General features: G+C 40.0%; 1 protein-coding gene across 1 annotated transcript; it reads left to right on the top strand.

Moving 5' to 3' along the window:
• Positions 1-227: 227 nt before the first annotated feature.
• LOC116735890 (C1q-related factor-like) lies at positions 228-18842 on the top strand. Its single transcript, XM_032588050.1, has 2 exons — positions 228-1679; positions 17042-18842. Exons 1-2 carry the CDS (start codon positions 1053-1055, stop codon positions 17219-17221), a joined length of 807 nt encoding a protein of 268 aa, XP_032443941.1. The 5' UTR covers positions 228-1052; the 3' UTR covers positions 17222-18842.
• The last annotated feature ends 702 nt before the right edge of the window (positions 18843-19544 follow it).

Below are 19544 nucleotides of genomic sequence, written 5' to 3'. Positions count from 1 at the left end.
TATGCTTTTTAATGTGATTCAAGATTTATCAGTCTAACCAAAGAGTTTGCTGGGTTATAAGTTTGTTCTTGGCATTTAGCTCTGCAATTAGCACTATTATTCCACTGAGAAGCTGCTAGCGTTTTCTGGCACAGTACATTTAAGTGTTGTGTCTCCGCACATATATGCATAAATCTTTAGAGCCCACCTCCAGTAAAAGAAAAAAAAAAGAGAGAGAAAGGATTGTCTTTCCACAGCTCCATCTTTATTTTTAGAGGCTGGATGTTGATGAGAGAGAGAAGACAACGCAAGAGGGTGAGAAATAACATCACAAGTGGGGGAAGGAGGGAGAAAGAAAAGTGAAGAGGGACAGCAAGGTGGCCGGGGCGTTGTGTTGGTTCCTCTGTGCTTCAGGAGGCTGCGTGTTGGAGAGTCCTTCGTCCGAGAGAGCAGGAGAGAAAAAGGGGACGTAACCGCACCAACCTTTCACTCGATGGGGGAGCAAGAGGGTGGGTGTGGGGTCTCTGGTGCTGCTTCCGTATAAAAAGCCAAGCCTGAGAACACGGCACCACAAACTCACCACACACACATACACACACACACTCACAGTGGCTGCTCTGTATCTCTCATGCTCACCCACTCTCATTATTCTCTCCCTCTCCCTCCCTCTGTCTCGCTCCCTCTGTCTCTCATTCCATTCCTCTGGGCTCTGCATACTTCTTGCTTCTTCTCACAAGTCACATTGTGTTTGTAAGTACGCGCTGAATGTCTCCCTGTGTATGCTTGGGTTTCCTTAAGTCTTTTTCTATGTTTGAGTGACTGCTTGCCTACTTGAGTGTGACTGAGTGGAGCAGTGAGCTGTATTAAGTGTATGTGGGTCTCTGTCTCACCCTCACACACTCGCCGCTCCTCTTGCAACTCTTCTTGGGATCTCCGGATCCCTTTCCTCGGTGGCAGGCTCCCCACACTAAACAGTCACCATTTCCGCCCCCGGGAGACCCACGCTGGCTGCGCAGCCCCTTCCCCGACTCAGCATCGGGAGGAAGACCCTGGTGGCGGCTGCTGTGGGGGTTATGCTGGTCTTGGTGCTGGTGGTACTCATCCCTGTGCTTGTCAGCTCCGTGAGTACAGATGCCAGCCACTACGAGATGCTGGGCACCTGTCGTATGGTGTGCGACCCTTACTTAAACAAGGGCACTCCGGCCAGCAGCACCAGCTCCACTGGTCTGCAGGGTGAGGCAGAGGCACTGACTGACCACAGCAATGTTCTTCCACCGTCCACCCTGCAGCAGGGCCCACAGGGAAAGCCTGGCAGGCCAGGAAAGCCCGGACCGCCTGGACCACCTGGACCGCCCGGACCGCCTGGTGAACCTGGGCCACCAGGACCAGCTGGGCCCCCAGGTGACAGAGGGGATCATGGAAGGACTGGGATTTTGGGTCTGGGGGGTAATGGAGCTATCAGCACAGCCACCTACAGCACAGTGCCCCGGGTGGCCTTCTATGCCGGGCTTAAAAACCCCCATGAAGGTTATGAGATCCTAAAGTTTGACGACGTGGTCACCAACCTTGGCAACAACTACGATGGCATTTCGGGCAAGTTCATCTGCAGCATACCGGGTACATACTTCTTCATCTACCATGTGCTGATGAGAGGAGGGGATGGCACAAGCATGTGGGCAGACCTCTGCAAGAACGGTCAGGTGAGTACTTTTAAAAGACTTTTTGACTTTTCCTTTGGCGCTCCCTCTGCAGCGCGCCTGCTTAAAGATCCATGTTTTGCCAGAAGATATCAGAAACCCCCCAAATAAAAGGGAAGCATTGTGAAAACAAACGGGGCATCTGTAGTCCGGTTAAAAGCGCACAGCCGTAGCGCACATCCACACCGGGAGATGAAAAAAAGTGACGGCTGGTTCCAAAGCGTCTTTTCCTGAAGTGATGCGTCCCGAGATATACGCGCGTCCAGATCCAGAAGATGGTACCGGCTGAACGCGCAGAGCAAGTGAACCCTTGATGCTTTTACTCGGAAAACCTTTTGGACATCCGCGTTGTTCCTCTCTCTCTCTTCACAGTCCGTTTTTCTAAAATTAGTGTAATTGAACGGGAGTTATGGCAAGTTGCCATTTGTATCGCTTCAGAGCGGGGATGGAAATGAAATGAATGGAGACAATTTTTAAGCTTTCAAACGCAAAACATAATTTTCTCTCGTCTTGTATTTACTTTTATTTTATTTGATACATTAATCAGCCATAATAATAATAATAATAATAATAAATATTATTATTATTATTATTTTATTACCATTATTAGGTTGCGGAGTCACAGTTAATCCTATGACAAATGAACTTTTGTAAACGCTGCAGCAGAAAGGGGAGATAATGCGCCACATCCAGTGTGAAAGCTTAGCGGAATGCGCTGCGTTACGGCTCCTGCACGCATCCACTTCCAAAGTCGTGTTAAATGCGTTTATGTGATTTATTCTTGTCCTCTTTGATGCTTGGTTTTCTAATATTATTGTGCGCCCTGAAGGGTCCTCTCCAAACGCGCCTGTCAGTACACTTCACAACTTCCAGCTATCCGTCAGATCTTTTCTCTTCAAAGTGGCGCCAGCACACGTTTTCGACAGAAGCATGCATGCTGTTTTAACTTTTCTATTGAGAAAGTATATTTAAAGCACGCATAACGCATATCAGTCTATTTCTATATTAGTACTAGAAACCATAGAAGATCACGGACATAAAGACAACCAGTAATTTGTTGCAGCCATGTAATCATATGAACCTCATTAAAGACATATTAAAGGAGATAAGTGCTTAGTTCTAACAGTTTTTGGGCAGCATGATATGAAGTTATTAGAAATGACAAATTAAGATGTCTTACTGTATTGCCCTTCCCAAAATGCATTTTTAATATACAAATTGATGCTTAACAAGCTCAGATGCACTTAGTTTCTTGTCACATAGAATCACAGTGAATTATGCACACGGAAATGTACTGATGTGACGAGACACAGCATTCAATCTTTTGCGACACATGAATTATTTAATAAATTGATAAATAAAACAAATTACTTAATCATTTTAGATGTCTGTTATCTGTTGTCTGAGAAAAAAACAAAGTGTCAAAAAAAGAATTGAGATAAGTCGTGTTACAAACAAAACAGATCCAGACAGCAGGTTTTGAAACAAAACCTTTTAAGGGCTTATGCTTTTTGGAAGATGCTCCAAAGGATTACACACACAGATTTGACACATAAACCTACAGTGGTTTTACTCTGCACAAGCCAAGACCATGACATGTGGAGCTAAAATCAGCGTGAACCTTCAGTTTCACCAAAGGAGCCAGAGGTTAATTCCTTTACCCTCAACTATATGCTCAGTTAGAAATAAAACTGGAGTTACAACAATCACCTTCTATGTATAATGCCTTACTCAACAGTAATGTTTATGGGTGAGTGTAAAAGCATTGATATATAGAAGGGGGTAAAGAACATATGTGGCCATAAAAACGCCTTCTGTTCCTGCCTCATTCTACTCTCAAGAGGAAAGTGTGGAGGTACTTAAGTTAGCAGCACAGTGTTCATCTCCTGAGACCTGGGTAACGTTTTCAAAGTGGCAACTGCTGCTCTGACTCTGTCCTCCTCTGTCCCATGCATGCACAGCTAATGCATTAGTGAGCAGTCCTCTCACTTTTTTATTAAGTGGTGAGCCTGGTTTAATGGAAGAGCCTACTGAGTATTACTCTGTGTAAATGACTGTGAATGGTTATAAATATTTGTCCAACTTATGCTTCATCACTGATGAAGTGCTGAAAGTCGAGCACAAGCTCTGTGCTTTACTCAGCTCATTAAAGCTGCAAAAAGCTGTTCTGTGAGTGGGGGGACGAAGGAGTCTGGGGAATTGCAAACAATACCAGTATTTTATCATCTTTTGGATTCAGCCAAGTGTTGGAAGTTTTAGGGCCTGTGCAGTGATGTTTTCACCTTAGCATGTACTTCTTCCACTTTTATAGGTCGCCTTCTTTCTTCACAGCTTCTACTTGTGCCTCTGTTCTCTTGGTACAGTGCAACAGAACAATTCAAGCAATTTCCCCAGAACTTTTGCAATTTTGGGGCCAAACTTGAATATGGCAGTTCACCCCACTTCATTCACTTTGTTGTTGTTGTTGTTGTCTTCAATGCTTGTACTTCTGGACTAAGCCTAGAATTTAAAGCTCGCCTTAATGAATCAATGCATTGCTGTAGCGCGTCTTGGCCACATTCTCTGGGATTTGGCAGTAACAATGAAGACACATTTTAAGAGGAGTGGATAAGAAAAGAGGGCAGAAAAGACACGGTTATTGTGCTATTGTGCCATCGTGTCGATTTAATTGTAATTAAAAAGCTTGAACCAGATCCAGGATGTGTTTGCGCCTCTCCTCTCAGTTCCCTTCTTAATATTGTTATTAATCCGCAAAACCGTTTCAAAGTTAATTAAAAGCAATGACTTCAGCGTCAGTCTCTCAAGAGAACCATAGTGAATAATCACTCTGTCTCCTCCTTTAATAAGCTTCAACGTCCTTCGTGCACATGCCTCTTCCCTTGCAATTACCACTGCAGTCTCCTCCTTATACCTACACACAAACTCCAACACACACCCTCATGCTTTGCCGCCCCCTTCTAGCCCATTGCCTCGACCCACCCCAGTGGTGTAGTGCCCTCCAACTCTCCTCTATGGTCCACAGATGCTCACTCCTCTTTAGAAGTTTTTATCTTAAAAAAAAAAGAAAAAAAGAAAAAAGTTTTGCTCCAAAAATGGGTGCCAGGGAGAGTGGATTGTGACACCTCAAAATCGATTTACTAAAAACGCAGCGCCTTTTGTATTGTTCATTGTTCTCAAGTGATGCATTGCTGTGTAGCAGAATCAGTTAAAGTATGCTGTCTTCCCTCAAACTTTGCTTTTAAGAAAAACTTTCTTCTTCCCCTTTTAACCATTAAGCATTGCTTGGCTTTTAGTACAGTCACATGTCATTTCCTTGTCAAATCATTCGTCGCAGACCATCTCCACTCGTAAAGGCGCCTCCGGGAGGTCTTCAGCTCTGATACACATGAACACAGATTGTTTATCCTGTTGCTGCATATCCAGGTGAAACCCACGCACAGTGTTTAGCATCTGGTCACAATTCCAACATTAAACACGGGAGCTGAGCCATCTGAATTGGGTCTGCTGTGTTGAGTGTCAGAAGGATGTTAATAATAAAAAGAGATGTCAGTAAACCTATTAACATGACAAAAGACAGTTTGTCTTTACATTTCAAACTCAAAGTATCCGCACTACAGCAACACTTGATTTGGCTTGATTGATTTTAGCATTCTGGTAATGTTTGGACCTGCGATTCTTCGTTGTGCACTGAGGAGCCTTTGTGTGTTTGCTTGGTGTAACAGAGGCACTCTGTCTGAAAGAGACAAGCGGGGTTTGAGAAAGCCGCCCTTAGTCCCTCAGCCTTTTTGCTTGTGGTATTGATCCCCTTATGTGCAAGTGTATGTGTGAGAGTACATACTTTTCTTTCCTTCCTCTGAGAGACCTGCTTCTTTCCACGATGTGTGTATATCATGGCACTTCTTCTATAATCAGCTTGAGACGTAGCGGAGGCGGACCTTTGGCCTTGATCTTCTGTGTAATTGGACATTGGATTTGACACTCTGCCGAGTGGAACATTAGAGCTGGCCTAATTAGGTGCGAGAGCTATTAAATGAAGATTGGCCAACGTTGTTAGAAAATACCACACAGATTGGAAATGTCAAGATGACATCGAGCTGTCATCTGGAAGCATGCTGAAGAAAATCTATCATTCTTGGAGAAGATTTAATGTTTCAGAACTGCCCAAGATTTTTTCTGTTATATTTCAATTTCTTCTTAAAATATTCACATACTGCAAAGTTGCGTCTCAATAAATTCACTAGGTTGGAGCTTATTTTGCACAAATTACACCATCAATACAGTGTGGCATATGAATAATTGATCTATGGCTCTGGTTGGTTCTTAACAAAGTCCAAGTTGTTATAATAGTGGCCTTCAGCTCATCTGCATTGTTGGGTCTGGTGTGTCTCATCTTACCCAAGAAACTATTCCATATATTCTTTCTGGAGTTAATGTCAGGACAGGTTGAAGGCCAATCAAGCACCATAATATTATGGTCATTAATGATACCTTTGGCAGCATGTGCAGGGGCTCGAAAATGAAATCAGTATCTCCATAAAGCTCGGTAGCAGAAAGAAGTATGAAATATTCTGTAATTTCCTGGTAGAAAGCTGAACTGTCTGATAAAACCCACTGGACCAACACCAGCAGATGAAACGGATTCCCAAATCCCCACCACTTGTGGAAACTTCACAATGGTTCTCAAGCGGTTTGGATTCTGCGCTTATCCAGTCTCCCTCCAAAATCTGTGAGCTTGAATTTACTTTAAGTAGACTGTGTTCTTTTTCATTTGTAAGATGACTTCACACACTGTCTGAAAGCCCCTGTCCTGGATACGTCTGTGTTGTGGCTCTTGAAAACCGTCTCCATCTGCCTCCTACAACTTGTGACTCTCTCCCAGACCTTAGACTGGTATTTGTTTCACAACAAAGCTATGGATTTCACTGTTATTTCAGAACCATTTTTAGCACACTTTGTCCTTCCACTCAACTTTTGAGCAATACACCTCACTCTATTGACAACCTGCTTGTTTATAGGCTGCACCATTGCAGTCTATAAAACATATTTTACATAACATATTTTTGTTCTGACAGTCTTCCTTTTTATTTCATCTTATACAATATAATTTATTTAGCTTTAAATAAGATCAGGAAAGAAAAAAATAGCAAAACTGTCTACAATCTGTAATACCTCAGGTTCACTTTATGAATTTGAATTTTTCAGAGGTGCTCTATTGTAAAAAGACGCACCTGTACATCTTTTAAATTAAGAGTCTTCACACCTTGACAGCAAACAGACTCCCCATGCAATCGTTTATGTGAATAGGAAGCTCGTGATATAATGCTAATGTGTATTGTCTCGTGTACAGAGCGAGCCAAAACATACAAACCAAAATAGGCTCGTCTCCTGTGACTGGCTGACTCAAGGATGCAGTGATGTTGACTCACAAAGCTTCTTCATTATAATGAGGGCCATATGGGAGATCGACAAGTGCCCCTGAACCTCTTATGCAAACATATCGCTCTCTGTTTCTCCCCACGCCCATGACATTTAGATGTCCCCTGAATTCAGGCTTCACTGATACCCGCAATTATCCTCTCCCTCTTAACGGGAAGGCTGCAAGTCAATGACCTAAAATGGCTTTGCTGTCTGCAGCATAACTCAAAGTGCTTAACACCTATTGCCCTCCTCAAATTTAAAAGAGCTGAAACTGCCCAGAGAGTATTGGCCGCTATATGAAAAACATACATCATAAGCAACCTGGCAGGATCCCCCTTCAATCCAATACAGAAACCCTCATTCTCAAATAGTCCTATTTTTATGATCGGTGTGCCTCGAAGCTTTCAAGGAACTAAACTGTAAAAATGGGCCTTGGGTTGAGGAGTCAGCTCAGACAGTTCAGTGAGGAGTGATCAAGGTTTTGGTGTTGGTGGCAGAAAGCCTTAGTAATTAACTGAGTGGGATGAGTCAGGCACGGGAAAGAAAAGAGGGGCTGGATTGTAGGTCAGAGTTGATGCCCTTTTATCCAGCCCTGTTTTCTCTCAGCAGAGCTGTCTGTTCCCATTACTGCCTTGTGATGCTCATATTCTGTCTGTTTGTCGGAACCTAGGTGCAAGAGTTCACGATGTATGCAATAAACTGATGAAATATTGCACCAGGCGTAGTATTAGAATCACTTTAAGCAAGTTTATCAGGAGGGAGAGAGATTTGCGCAGCAATGCTGATTTGTTTTAAAGTAGGCTGCATATGCAGGTACGAGGCGAACAGCTGGTGGAATTAATTCAGGAGATTTTTTTTTTATACTCCCTTCTGACAGATGGCAAATCTCCTGTTACCATTTCATTTTTCTTATCATGTTTTCACTTAGGTATCCTCCAGCAAATGAACCTGTAACACATGGTGCTTTGTGAAACGACCATTCTCTTGCACATCATCATAGCTACCCGGTCTCATTATTTTAGCGAAATTGCACCCCTGGTGTATTTGTGTAAAACAAGAAAAGGAAGAGGGAAAAATGCTGATGAATGTGTAGCCTGTCTCCGGGTTTTATCCTTGTTACTATGCACGTTTTTTACGTCTGAGGCTGGGAAATGTTGGATCGGGGCTCAGAAGCAAAGGCAAAGCCATCTAAGCTGCTATTAGGCATGCGGTTCACGGCTGGAATGTTCAAACACAATTAGACGGCAGCACACTTTGATTTAAGAAGGACCAATAGACTCGTTGATCCAAAATGGAGGCTCAACACCAAGTCAACAAATCCCCCATCAGGAAAGCCACAAGACACGTCCTTGTCACTGAGACAAAGCCTTTTTGTAAGATAACTGCCCCGTTGAGACGTTTTAGACTTCTCAAACAACAAATCAAACATTAAATTATGATGATTTTCATGAGCAGATATAGAATTAATGCTTTGTGAAATGCTACACTTACTGAGCGCAGAGTCTTTTAAGACTGAGGCTGAGTGACATGAATTCTTGCGTGGCACATATTGCTCGCATGAGTGCCTTAATTTTCGCAACTGCCACGTTCACATTTAGATTGCACAAGTTAGAGGAAGTTTAGCGAATCCGCAGTTTCCCGCTACAGGCGTGCATTAACTGATAATCCAAAGCACAGCCTTGAATTTGCGGTCCACAGACGGAATATTATTCAATCAAAGCCATCAGGCTGACGATGTGACGGATGCAAACACGCACGAGCAGCCACAAGGAAGACAACATCGCTGACACCTCATTTGCCATCGCTGAGGCAGGCGCTTGCGGCCTCACGCTTTGTTTGTCCTGTCAAAGTTCCTCTACATATTCTGTGTCAAGGTCATGCAGTGCCAGTCGGCTGTTTGTCCTGCTCATCACAGGCTACATATCGGCCACGCTGCCTGCATATGAACCCAGCGCTCGTATCCCTAACAAGTTCTCTGCACGGCGTGGAGAAAAACAAAAACACACAAAGAAAATAAAAGCTCTGAGAAGAGGCTCTCTTCATCATTATTTCAAAAATAGAGTCTTTATTCATGCATGTGTGTCACTAAAAGCAAAAGGAGGGAGGGGGCTGCAGCAGTTAGCCTCAGATGGGCGTGAAAACCATTAGAGCAAAACAACCAAAATAAAACAGAAATACTGTCGTGGAAGAGCTTGGATTTTATTTGATTTCACGTTTACTGAGGTTTTACTTTTTTTGCTTGTTCTGAATTATTCTTTTCCACACACAACAAAAATAAATAATCCCTAAAAAAACAAACAACCCCCGCCCCCAAATGTATCCCTTTAAAACCCTAATGAAGAGAATTTCTCAGATATGTGACACAGCTGTGACATTGCCAGAGGTAGCCGGCTCCTGTGCGCCTACCTGCAAAGCAAATATTTTGAAAAAATTTCATTAAAAATCCCAGCTGACAAATCCTCCAGAGCCATCATCAGCTGCCTCTCCCACAGCACTAACCTTCTAATAAGATGGTGTTGACTTTGCACGCTTGTGGCATGCCGTATCATATTAATATGCACCGGACGCCTGCGTCTGAGAGTCACAGTGCGAGGCGTTGTTTGCACATCGATATGAACTGTGCTAGATTTAATCATGTGGATAAACAATAAAATAAAATGACTATTTTCTATATATGACTCCGGCATCTCACAACCTTTTCCAAGACTCGCACAGTTCGGGTTTTTAAAGTGACGCCTCCGCTTGCTGTCCAGAACCTGTTCTGGAGGAGTCTGAGAACCCTGCAGTGTCTCCAACACAGTTTTGTCGCGACTGTTAAGGTTCAATATACAACTAAGCCTGAAGGCTTTCTTGTAAATGTGAACTTTGCAGAGTTTATTAAGAGGAAGGTCAGGAAAAGAATTGTCCCTGCAATTTCCATAACTTGCTCAACAAAGACCCAAAATGAGCAGATGTCAAACATTCCTTTAAATGTCATTAAATATTTGATTTTAAAAAAGGGCAAATGTCGTTTCTCCTTTCAAAGAGTAACAAAAGATCCTTTTTTTAATTTCTTTTTATAAAGAGGGCCTAAAATGGTTTATATTCAAAAAGCTTATAAAATCCATCCCTTATCCTAACATTTAGAAAATTTGACTGGCTCTTATCAAGGTGATACTTGAAGTCCTTCTGGATCTTTTTACACAGTTAGGAACCTTTATGAGCAAGAAAAAGAAAAAAGGCTATTCAAGCTTGAAAGTGTGTGGGAGGGCACTCTGGATGAGGCCAAGGCTTACCAACTCTAAAGTGATCTCATGGCTTTATGTGGCCGCTGTTCTGTTCATGTGCGTTTGTCTTCGTTGAGAAACTGTTTAAAATGCAGAAAAGGTGTCAGCCGCGCTCTGCGATGACGCATCTTCAACTCAGTGAGCAGAAAGTAAAGCAAAGACCAGCTGAGACTTTCTGAATCTCACAGAGAAATAAGAGTCAGATAACTTGTCAGAGGCTTTTGTCGGAAACCTAGGAGAAGGAATATTATCAAGAGCAACTAAGATGATAACACAAGACGCAGAGAGGTGTAAAAGCACAGCTGCAAGTGGTACATTTGAAACTACTGTGTTTTGTTTGAAAATCCTACCTGTAACACCTTGTCTCATGGTGGAGGTAGCTCTTAGGCTGCGATCGCAGTGTATTCAATTTAAGTGTTTCATATGATGATGAAGATAAAGTGTTATCAAAACACTTTTGGTTGTGACCTAATTTGTCCAGGATAAAAATTCAGAGCTAGATACACGTGGTATCACTCCTTGAAACTTTTTTCTTTTAAGTAATGGTTCAAGTACAGTTTGAATTTGTGACCTGCGGCAGCCGCCTCTGTGAGTTTTGCATTGTGTTCCTTAGGAAAAAGAGCGTTAACAGACTCCCTCATGGTTTTTCCTCTTTAAAGGCAACTGTTTTAACGCTGGTGCCAATTTAAAAGGCTGCAGTAACTGTGTGTTCTTATTTGACAACTAAACAAACCAGTGGCTGTTGAGTTCATGCAAGCAAATCTTTGTGTTTGCTATTTTAATAAGTATTTTGACGCCTCTGCACATCCTCTGCACATATTAATGTTCTAGCTGCAGTAAAAAAAAACTGGAGAAGATTAGCTTAAAGCTCTTTGCATCGACAAAGAAAGGTCAAAAGTGAAATATGTTAGTATCCTAGATAAACCTTTCTGAAGGGATATGTAGAAAAGAAACAGATTTGAGCAAAAATACAATTAAAAAGGGAACAAGATGGGATTGATTTCAGGTTGATTTTCTTACTTTAAGATGAACCTACTGTGGATTTATTCATTTAACACAAATCACTTTTATTTGTCAATTCAATTGCTATTTTAACTTCTTAAGCAGGCCAACTCATTATTAGGAATCCTCCATGACCTCAGCTGGTCCAGTTGCTTTTGACCAACCCATTTGAGGAACTTTGCAATCCCACCCCAGAAAAGCCAAATTGGACACCAGAATTCCCAATAATGAGCTTCAAAAAAACCAAAATTTCAGATGCATGGAAACTATTGATCTCAACTTTGCCTTACTGGACAACATGACTAATAGGCTTGTTTACCCACTGACTACATCGAATGATGCACAATGCTTTACTTTTTTTTTCCTCTCTGGAGAAAATAATGATCTTTTTATTCAATTCTACTCCATTTAGTAGCAAATGTTGCAGCTCTCTTAGTTAGTAGCTGTATAACAACCCTGAGATGTAACGCTGGCAGGAAGTGGAGATTGTGAAAATCAGTGTTGTGCATGAACGGGTTCATGAGTAGAGCTAAGGCCTTTGGAGAACGTTGATGCAAATTTCTATATGATTAGCTTAGACTGACAACTCTAAACAGAGCTCTATTTGGGATTGAGCTAAGCTCGAAATATTTTTGACAAACATTAACTTTTTTTTATTTTTACAGAAAATATCTAAAGTTGAGAGCTTTGGGTGAACACATTTGTTGGTTTAATGTATGCTTCTCCTCAACTTTTAATTTGACTATCGAGTTATTAGATGTAGGCATTCAACATTAGCTTTTAAAAGAAATAATTTGAAGGAAAAAGTAAAGACACAATGGACATGGTGCCCGGTATCTTGCACACATAGTGAGGGGGCTGGCTTTTAATCTTACAGTGTCTTAGCTTACCAGTCATGTGGTTTTTAGAAAGTTTTTTCTAAGTTACAGAAGTGCAGCAGGGACTTCTGAAATAAAAGAAGTTCCCTCCTGCTCTGGTGTAACAGTGGAGCTAAGCCGTTTCCTCCATTGAGGCTTTTCTCTTTCATCCTCAACAAAAGGATCTGAAACATTTTTGTGTTTTTATGGAAACAGGAACAATGTCTTCTGTTAGCGTGTCCGTCCATCTTCTATACCAGCTTATCCTTACACGGCGTATCTCCACTGGTCATTGGGAGAGAGAGGAGGTAGAGAGGAGATCACTGGACAAGTTGCCAGTTCATCTCAGGGGAACACAGAATCACACAAGGCAAACACAAGGCATGCAAACACACACACACACCCACGCCCCACATACTGTATATACCTAAGGGAAACTTAGAGTAACCTAACAGATTTAACCAAATAGTTAATTTTGTTTTTCCTTTTTTTTTGTGACTGTGGGAGGAGAGAACCCACACATGCCTGGGAGAATGTTATTAAACTTATTGTGAAAAGACCATTGGCTAAGAATTGAACCTAAGACCTTCTTGATGCAAGGTACATTTGTCCAAATGCACGACCATGCAGCCCTCTGGTTAACTTTAAAACTTTTAATAATAAAATAAAGAGCAAATAGACTACAAGATAAATTAGCTAAAAAATCTATCTATCTATCTATCTATCTATCTATCTATCTATCTATCTATCTATCTATCTATCTATCTATCTATCTACCTATCTATCTATCTATCTATCTATCTATCTATCTATCTATCAGGGTCCAGACTTTCATACAGTCTTTTAAAGTGTAGTTCTTTTCAGCGGACTTTAATTCTTTTTTCATCTTTTTAATGTTCATTGCTCATCCTGTACAGAATTATTTTTATAGTTGTATTACTGAATATGAATTGAGTCTGGCTTTCTTGAAAAGTCCTCAGAGATGGCATTTGTTGTGTTTTGTAATAAACTGACTTGAATTAAACTAAATCAAATGGTGCTTGATCATGAGAGGTCAGAACATAAAAACAGTAGATAAACTGGAACAAGAAATTATTATTTTTTTTGCAGCAACCTGACAGATCCATGATCAGCATCACATAATATTTAATCTTCTACTTTATGTAACTAAAACACAAAAATATATCAGGGAGACCAGCATTTACATGAGTTTGGCCTCACTGTAATATCATTTATGCAAAGAAAACCGCAGAAAATTGAAAGGATGCAAATTTTCTGACAAGAGCAGCTTGTGAATAGACAATGATGTAATCAAAATACTAAGGTCATAATTTGAAAATTATTACGGACTTTGCTTTAAAAAATTTATGAATGAGCAATAGTTACTTAACACATAAAAGTTTTAAAGGTGTAGGTGATAATGTATGGACATAAATTAATTTTGCTTTAATTTTAACATGAACTCAATTAGTTAAATTATTTGAACTGAATTGAACAAGCTCTTGCTAAATGTGAGCTGTCATTACCTGAAATCTTGAAAACAAGATAAGATATACTTTATAGTCCTCTGAGGAAAGTTCTTTTGGAGCAGAAGTGTAATGACCACAGACACAATAAAATAAAGACATAAACAAAGATAGCATACAGAATCTCTAGTTCAAGGGTGGTCTCTGCTGTACTGCACAATTAGTTATAGGTAAATTAATATAGAGCAACACAGAAACAAGCAGATGTACAGTATCTCTCTCTTCTACCGTCATCAAAAACAGCCAAAGTGACAAAAATCACTTTCAGTGTGAAATACAGTTTAATAAAGCTCTAAACGTCTTTATTTTGATAGTTCGTGAAGCACAGGCATTAACTCTGCCAGGTCTGCACTGTAAGCACATCCACATCTTACTTGTTCCAGAAGTTTATTGCCTTCAGTCTGGTTTTCATTATATATTGATATTAAGCTGGACTGAGATCAAGTGGCACTGTTGCACTGCAGAATGTAATTGATTATCTATATCTGTCCTTTAGCAAACATCTCCATTGTCCAAGAGGAATAAAGTAAGGCACAGAATGTGTTTTCCTCTAATAGGCACAAACAACTACAGAAAATTTGAATTCTGTGACGATCTTTTTGGTTTAAGTTCAACTCAATTTAAAGTTTATTTGCAAGATTACAAACGCTTTGTTCAAAAGCACTTGTATATGAGCTAAAGCAGATTTTAAGTTCTATAATTTTAAAAAGAAGGCGGTAACAGAACTGCATTCTAACCTGTGTTTTCTGTCCTATAGCAGTTCTAAGATAGAGAATAATGCTGTATGCTACCTCTGACACTCCAGCCTAATATAAAATCCTCATGCAGCAGCTGTCATTTCTAAAATCTACCAGTAGTTTTCATTTGTATCACTTATACACACGAACATGTGTGAAAAATAAGCTGATGTTTTCGAACTTGCGTGGCACTGAAACTTCCTCTCAAGAGAGACACTGAGTGTTTGTAGTTGAGCTCTTAATTACCCAGGACAGGATACTGGGAAGCTGCAGCGAATGCCCTGAAGTCAGACTCACATATTCATTGTCACAGAAATACACTCTGTGAGCAAACACAGATGGAAAAATACTTCTCTTTTACTTATTTATTAGGCAGATCAGTCCCATGGGTCTTGTCAGTTGTTACCAAACACTCCTACTCATCTTAAAAGAGATCTCCTGTTATTGATAGTTTGCCTTTTTTTTGTACTTTTGAGTGATTTCTATCGTAAAACCTTGTGAGTGTGCCGTGCTGTGGAGCTTCTGAGACTTTTTGTTCTATGGACCTTTTGTTCCAAGGTGAAACCTTAGTATTTTTTCTCTCCTCGTTTTTTTCTTTTCTTTATGAAAGACCACTGGCTCAATTGAAACCATAAATCTGCTTGACAGAAAGGCCTGAGGTTTGACTGTCCCTCTTGTAGGTCCTGTGGGTTAAATGTCAGCTCTGTCCAGTAATTCTTTTAACTTCACACTTTAAAACTTTTCAAGAGGCACCAAATATAGAGCTTTACTTATTTTTGTCACACTTTTAGGCCCAGTTATTTGATTACTTTTGTAATTAGCTGAAAGAATAATACATTTATTTTGTACCATAAGAAACTGAATATTTACCGTCTTCTAGGTTTATTTTAACAGTCACCAAAATATTGTTGTATGTGGTCTCTGTCTGATATAAACTGGTTTCCTTTAATTTGTAAATGATCATGCATAAAACTTGTTTAAACATTGTTTCTGAAATTACATTCATGTACAGCAAATGAGAAAACTTTAAAGCTATTATTAATGTATTTATTTTTCTAAGCTTCTAATTCAATTTACACTTTATTTTATTGAAAAACTGCAAATCCACAACAAATGTCCAAATAAAGCACCAACAGGAAAACAAGTCTAATACCTAAATTTTAAATTTTCCCAACTTTGTTTTCTTGTAAAATATGAATTTGAATGTTCAAAATTTTATTTATGTTTACCACGTGGTGCAAGTTAAAATTTGTGGCTAATATACAGAATGTTTTTAAAGGTGCAACAGGTATCTAACCATGCCAGTAAAACTTGTGATTTAAATTTTAGAAAGTAAGGACAAAATAAAACAAAATATTCATTATTCATTTATCCCATTTAAAGAGTTCCTGCTTTTAAGTGGTTATGCCTTGCAAAATTATTCACACCAAAGGAACTATTTTACATTTAATCAATGAGAAAAAAAATGCAGGTATTTTATTGATGCTTCATGTCGTGGAACAAAACAAAGTCGTGCATAATTGTTAAATGGCAGAAAAATCAGCACTTATTTTCAAATTTAACAAATATATATCTGAAAAGTGTGGTGTGCATTTTGATTTACACACACCCCATCCTAAATGAAATCAGTCAATACAACAAAAGATTTGGAGCTGCAATTACAAAAAAAAGGTTGTTTTACAACATGTTTTTTACATTTTCATTTGTGAAAATATTTTTAAAAATATGCATCCTTCTTAAATTTCACAGTCTTCTTTGCCTTAGCTTATTACAACAAATCCTGATACAATACACTAAAGTTTATGGTGTATTGGTGTAATGTGATAAAATGTGTAAGAATAGGGGGTGAATTTTTATGCAAAGTATTTTGCAAGTTAATTTAGCTACAATATACAAATTCTAAATAAGATATGACATTATTTGTATTAAACCAATGCTCATTTTCTTGAGCGTAGAACTTTGAATTTATTTTAGGGAAGCATGTTAACTTTGATATTTCCCTAAAGCCTCTTCTGTTTTTAGTATATCAAACTCAGGATAATTAAACTGCAGAAAACAACAGGCTTTTGTTGTAAAATATTATTTGGTCATCTTTTTTCATTCAAACTGCAGAATGTTGTTACACGTTTATATCATTCTGGCACCCTCAACGTAACAATTATACATGATCCTCCAATCCTCCATGTCCACTTAATTTAACTGTGTGTGTATTTGCACTAGCCTCTAATTTGGATGTATCACCGTGGCTCTACTCTAATTACATATTTTCGCATTTTTCAATAAACAAGAGGGCAAAAATTATATGGATATAAAAGTTTAAATCTTTCCATCCATCTATATATCCCTCTATCTTTCACACGAATGTCCTGTCTAAGCCAGGTGTTGTGGTTCAGTTTTAAAATTGAGATTAACTCCAAATTTAGTATCTAGCTGTCTGAAAAGGAAGATAGACTGACAACTGATTCCGAGCATATGCTGTGTGAAATGAACTATATATGTACATATGGTGTAACTAACAAGACTATCCATTTCTCTTCATATTCCCCCCCATTCCTGCAGGTTCGTGCCAGTGCCATTGCCCAAGACGCTGACCAGAACTATGACTATGCCTCAAACAGTGTCATCCTCCATCTGGACGCTGGCGATGAGGTGTACATCAAACTAGACGGAGGCAAAGCCCACGGCGGCAACAACAATAAGTACAGCACCTTCTCTGGCTTCATCCTCTATGCAGACTGAGAACAAACAGACACAGAGACTGTCAAAACGGAAGATACTCAGAGAGTTTCATGACAAAACGGGGGTAAAAGGGGGGAGGCTTTGTGTGTGTTAAAAAAAGCCAGAATGCTTTCTAGTTTTCCTAATTCTCTCCATCATCGCAGTCACCTCTGCTTCATATCCATCAGCCAAGACATCCAGGCTCCCGCGGCCAAATCGGGATGGAAAGCTCCCCGAGGACACACTGAGACCAGCTAGCAGGTGGCGTGGGAGGAGTGGGATGTTAGATGGGCTGGTTTTCCGCACCCCTTGCCACATTACCGATGTGTCAGAAGCTCCTCACTTACAGTGTCTCTCCTCTTTAGCCCTGCTCCATTGCACAGAGATATCAACAGAAACGACAACCCTGCAAAAGTGGATGATTTCACCTCTTTACTCCACAGCGGCAGCAGTCAGCTGTCCCTTCAGAGGACTGGACTGACTGGAACTTGTAGTGTTGTTCCGTGCAAATTAACCTAGATTGTGTTTTTATTTTGTTGATATGCATACTATTCTGCACAAAAGAGATTTAGAAAAAAAAAAAAAGGAATATATTTGTCCCTTGTGAAGATATCATGTTTGAATGAGAGATGTTATTTGTGATGCATATAAGAGATCTAACAGCTGGAAAAAGAAATATTTAAATGAAGACTTTAAGTATTTTATTGCAGTGGGTGTTTTTCCTTCATCATTGGGTATTACAAGGTATCTACTGTATATTTTATTCATGTGGAGAATAATTATACATTCTGCACTTCCAATATATATGGAAAAGGTAACATCTCGTATAGATAATGCCCCCTCACACTGTTTCTTGCACTGTCACACAATGTCCTGCTTCTCTTTGGATTAAAGCAGACTTTAAATAATCCTTTCATTGTTCTGGCTTCGTGTTGATGCTCCAATTGGCACAACAAGCCATGTGAAGAAGTTAAATCTTAAGATTCAGGGGTCGCATAGCACTGATCCCTTCCTCTTCTGTGCCATGCTGATCTCTAAGCTTTCTTAGGCAGCAAAAAAAAAAAAAAAGAAAGAAAGAAGAAAAAATAAATGGCTTTTGATGCAGAGGGCAGAAGGAAGAGTCCACCAGATGGGGTGGTAAAGAAGGCGCTGGAGCAGTGTAACAGTGAGTGCGTAATTTTTCTGTTTCAGTGTTTTTCGCTGGATGTCATCCATTCATTTGCAGCATATACACTGACATAAAAGCATTATGGTAAGATCTGTTCAACATAGTGGCCTGACAGCTTGCGTGAGAATGAAACTGATTGGATGGGTGAATTTGCCTCTCATGACTGCACGCCTGACGGGGTGTTCATGTGTGTGTATGAAGGGAGTACATGTGCATATCAGTGCGTGTTTGCCTTTTAGCATGTGCTGCGCCACAACTACTTCATTTTTCTTTTCCAGAGTTGCAGTATTCTGTGCAACAACCAATGGCAGATATTTAACTCAGCAGCCAATGAGATTGTGCTCTGTAGGGTGGAGCCTCTATAGATGCGGAGACAAGAACAAACAGCTTGTAATTGAAATCTATGACTTGTTTATCTTATCTTTTGGAACTGTTGAATACATTTAAATAATAAATGGGATTTTTTTTGAGTGACTCGTCTCAAGAGAGTTCTTGAATCCCAAATACACTAATTAGGGAAAATGATTTTCAAAGGATCTCATTCACTCTGCGAGACTAACTAGCTAAATCAAATATTATGACTGGAAAATTGTGTTTTCTTGTTCTGTGAAAGCACAGCATCTTAATAACGGACTCACAGAGCAAACAATAATAATAAAAAAAGATCCTATCTCCAGATCCCTCGTCTATCTCTTGCCTCAAAGGAGGGAAGTATATTTAGGGTGAGGGGCATCAGGGGAGAGATGTTTCTGTTTATCCAACCCAAAATTATTCCTGGAGCTTTCCTGCTTGTGGAAATAAAGGTGCACTTGGAGATAATGACCTTCCAACTATAGCAACAGCAAGTGGTGGAGTTAAAAAAAAAAACAACAACAAAAAATCCTCCGTTTTTGAATGGAAATGAGTCCCTAAGTGAAAGCAGGCTATTCCTCAGTTGGCAATCACAGTGTCTTTTAACAGATTCCCACCGACAGAGGCAAGATATACCCAGTGAGAAAGTGAGGATGGAGGAGAATATACGGAGGGAGGAAAGATTGGCGAGGAGCAGAATATAGTTTGACAAAGACAGATGGAAATGTGAGAGAAAGAGTGGGCTATAGAGGGAGGTAATGGGGATGGTGGAGGAGGAGGGCAAAGTGAAATCTAAGGAAGACAGACAGACAGCGAGGCATGCTG

Source organism: Xiphophorus hellerii, chromosome 16 (assembly GCF_003331165.1).
Source record: "Xiphophorus hellerii strain 12219 chromosome 16, Xiphophorus_hellerii-4.1, whole genome shotgun sequence".
NCBI classification, from domain to species: Eukaryota; Metazoa; Chordata; class Actinopteri; order Cyprinodontiformes; family Poeciliidae; genus Xiphophorus; species Xiphophorus hellerii.
This window is presented reverse-complemented; position numbering and strand designations above follow the sequence as displayed.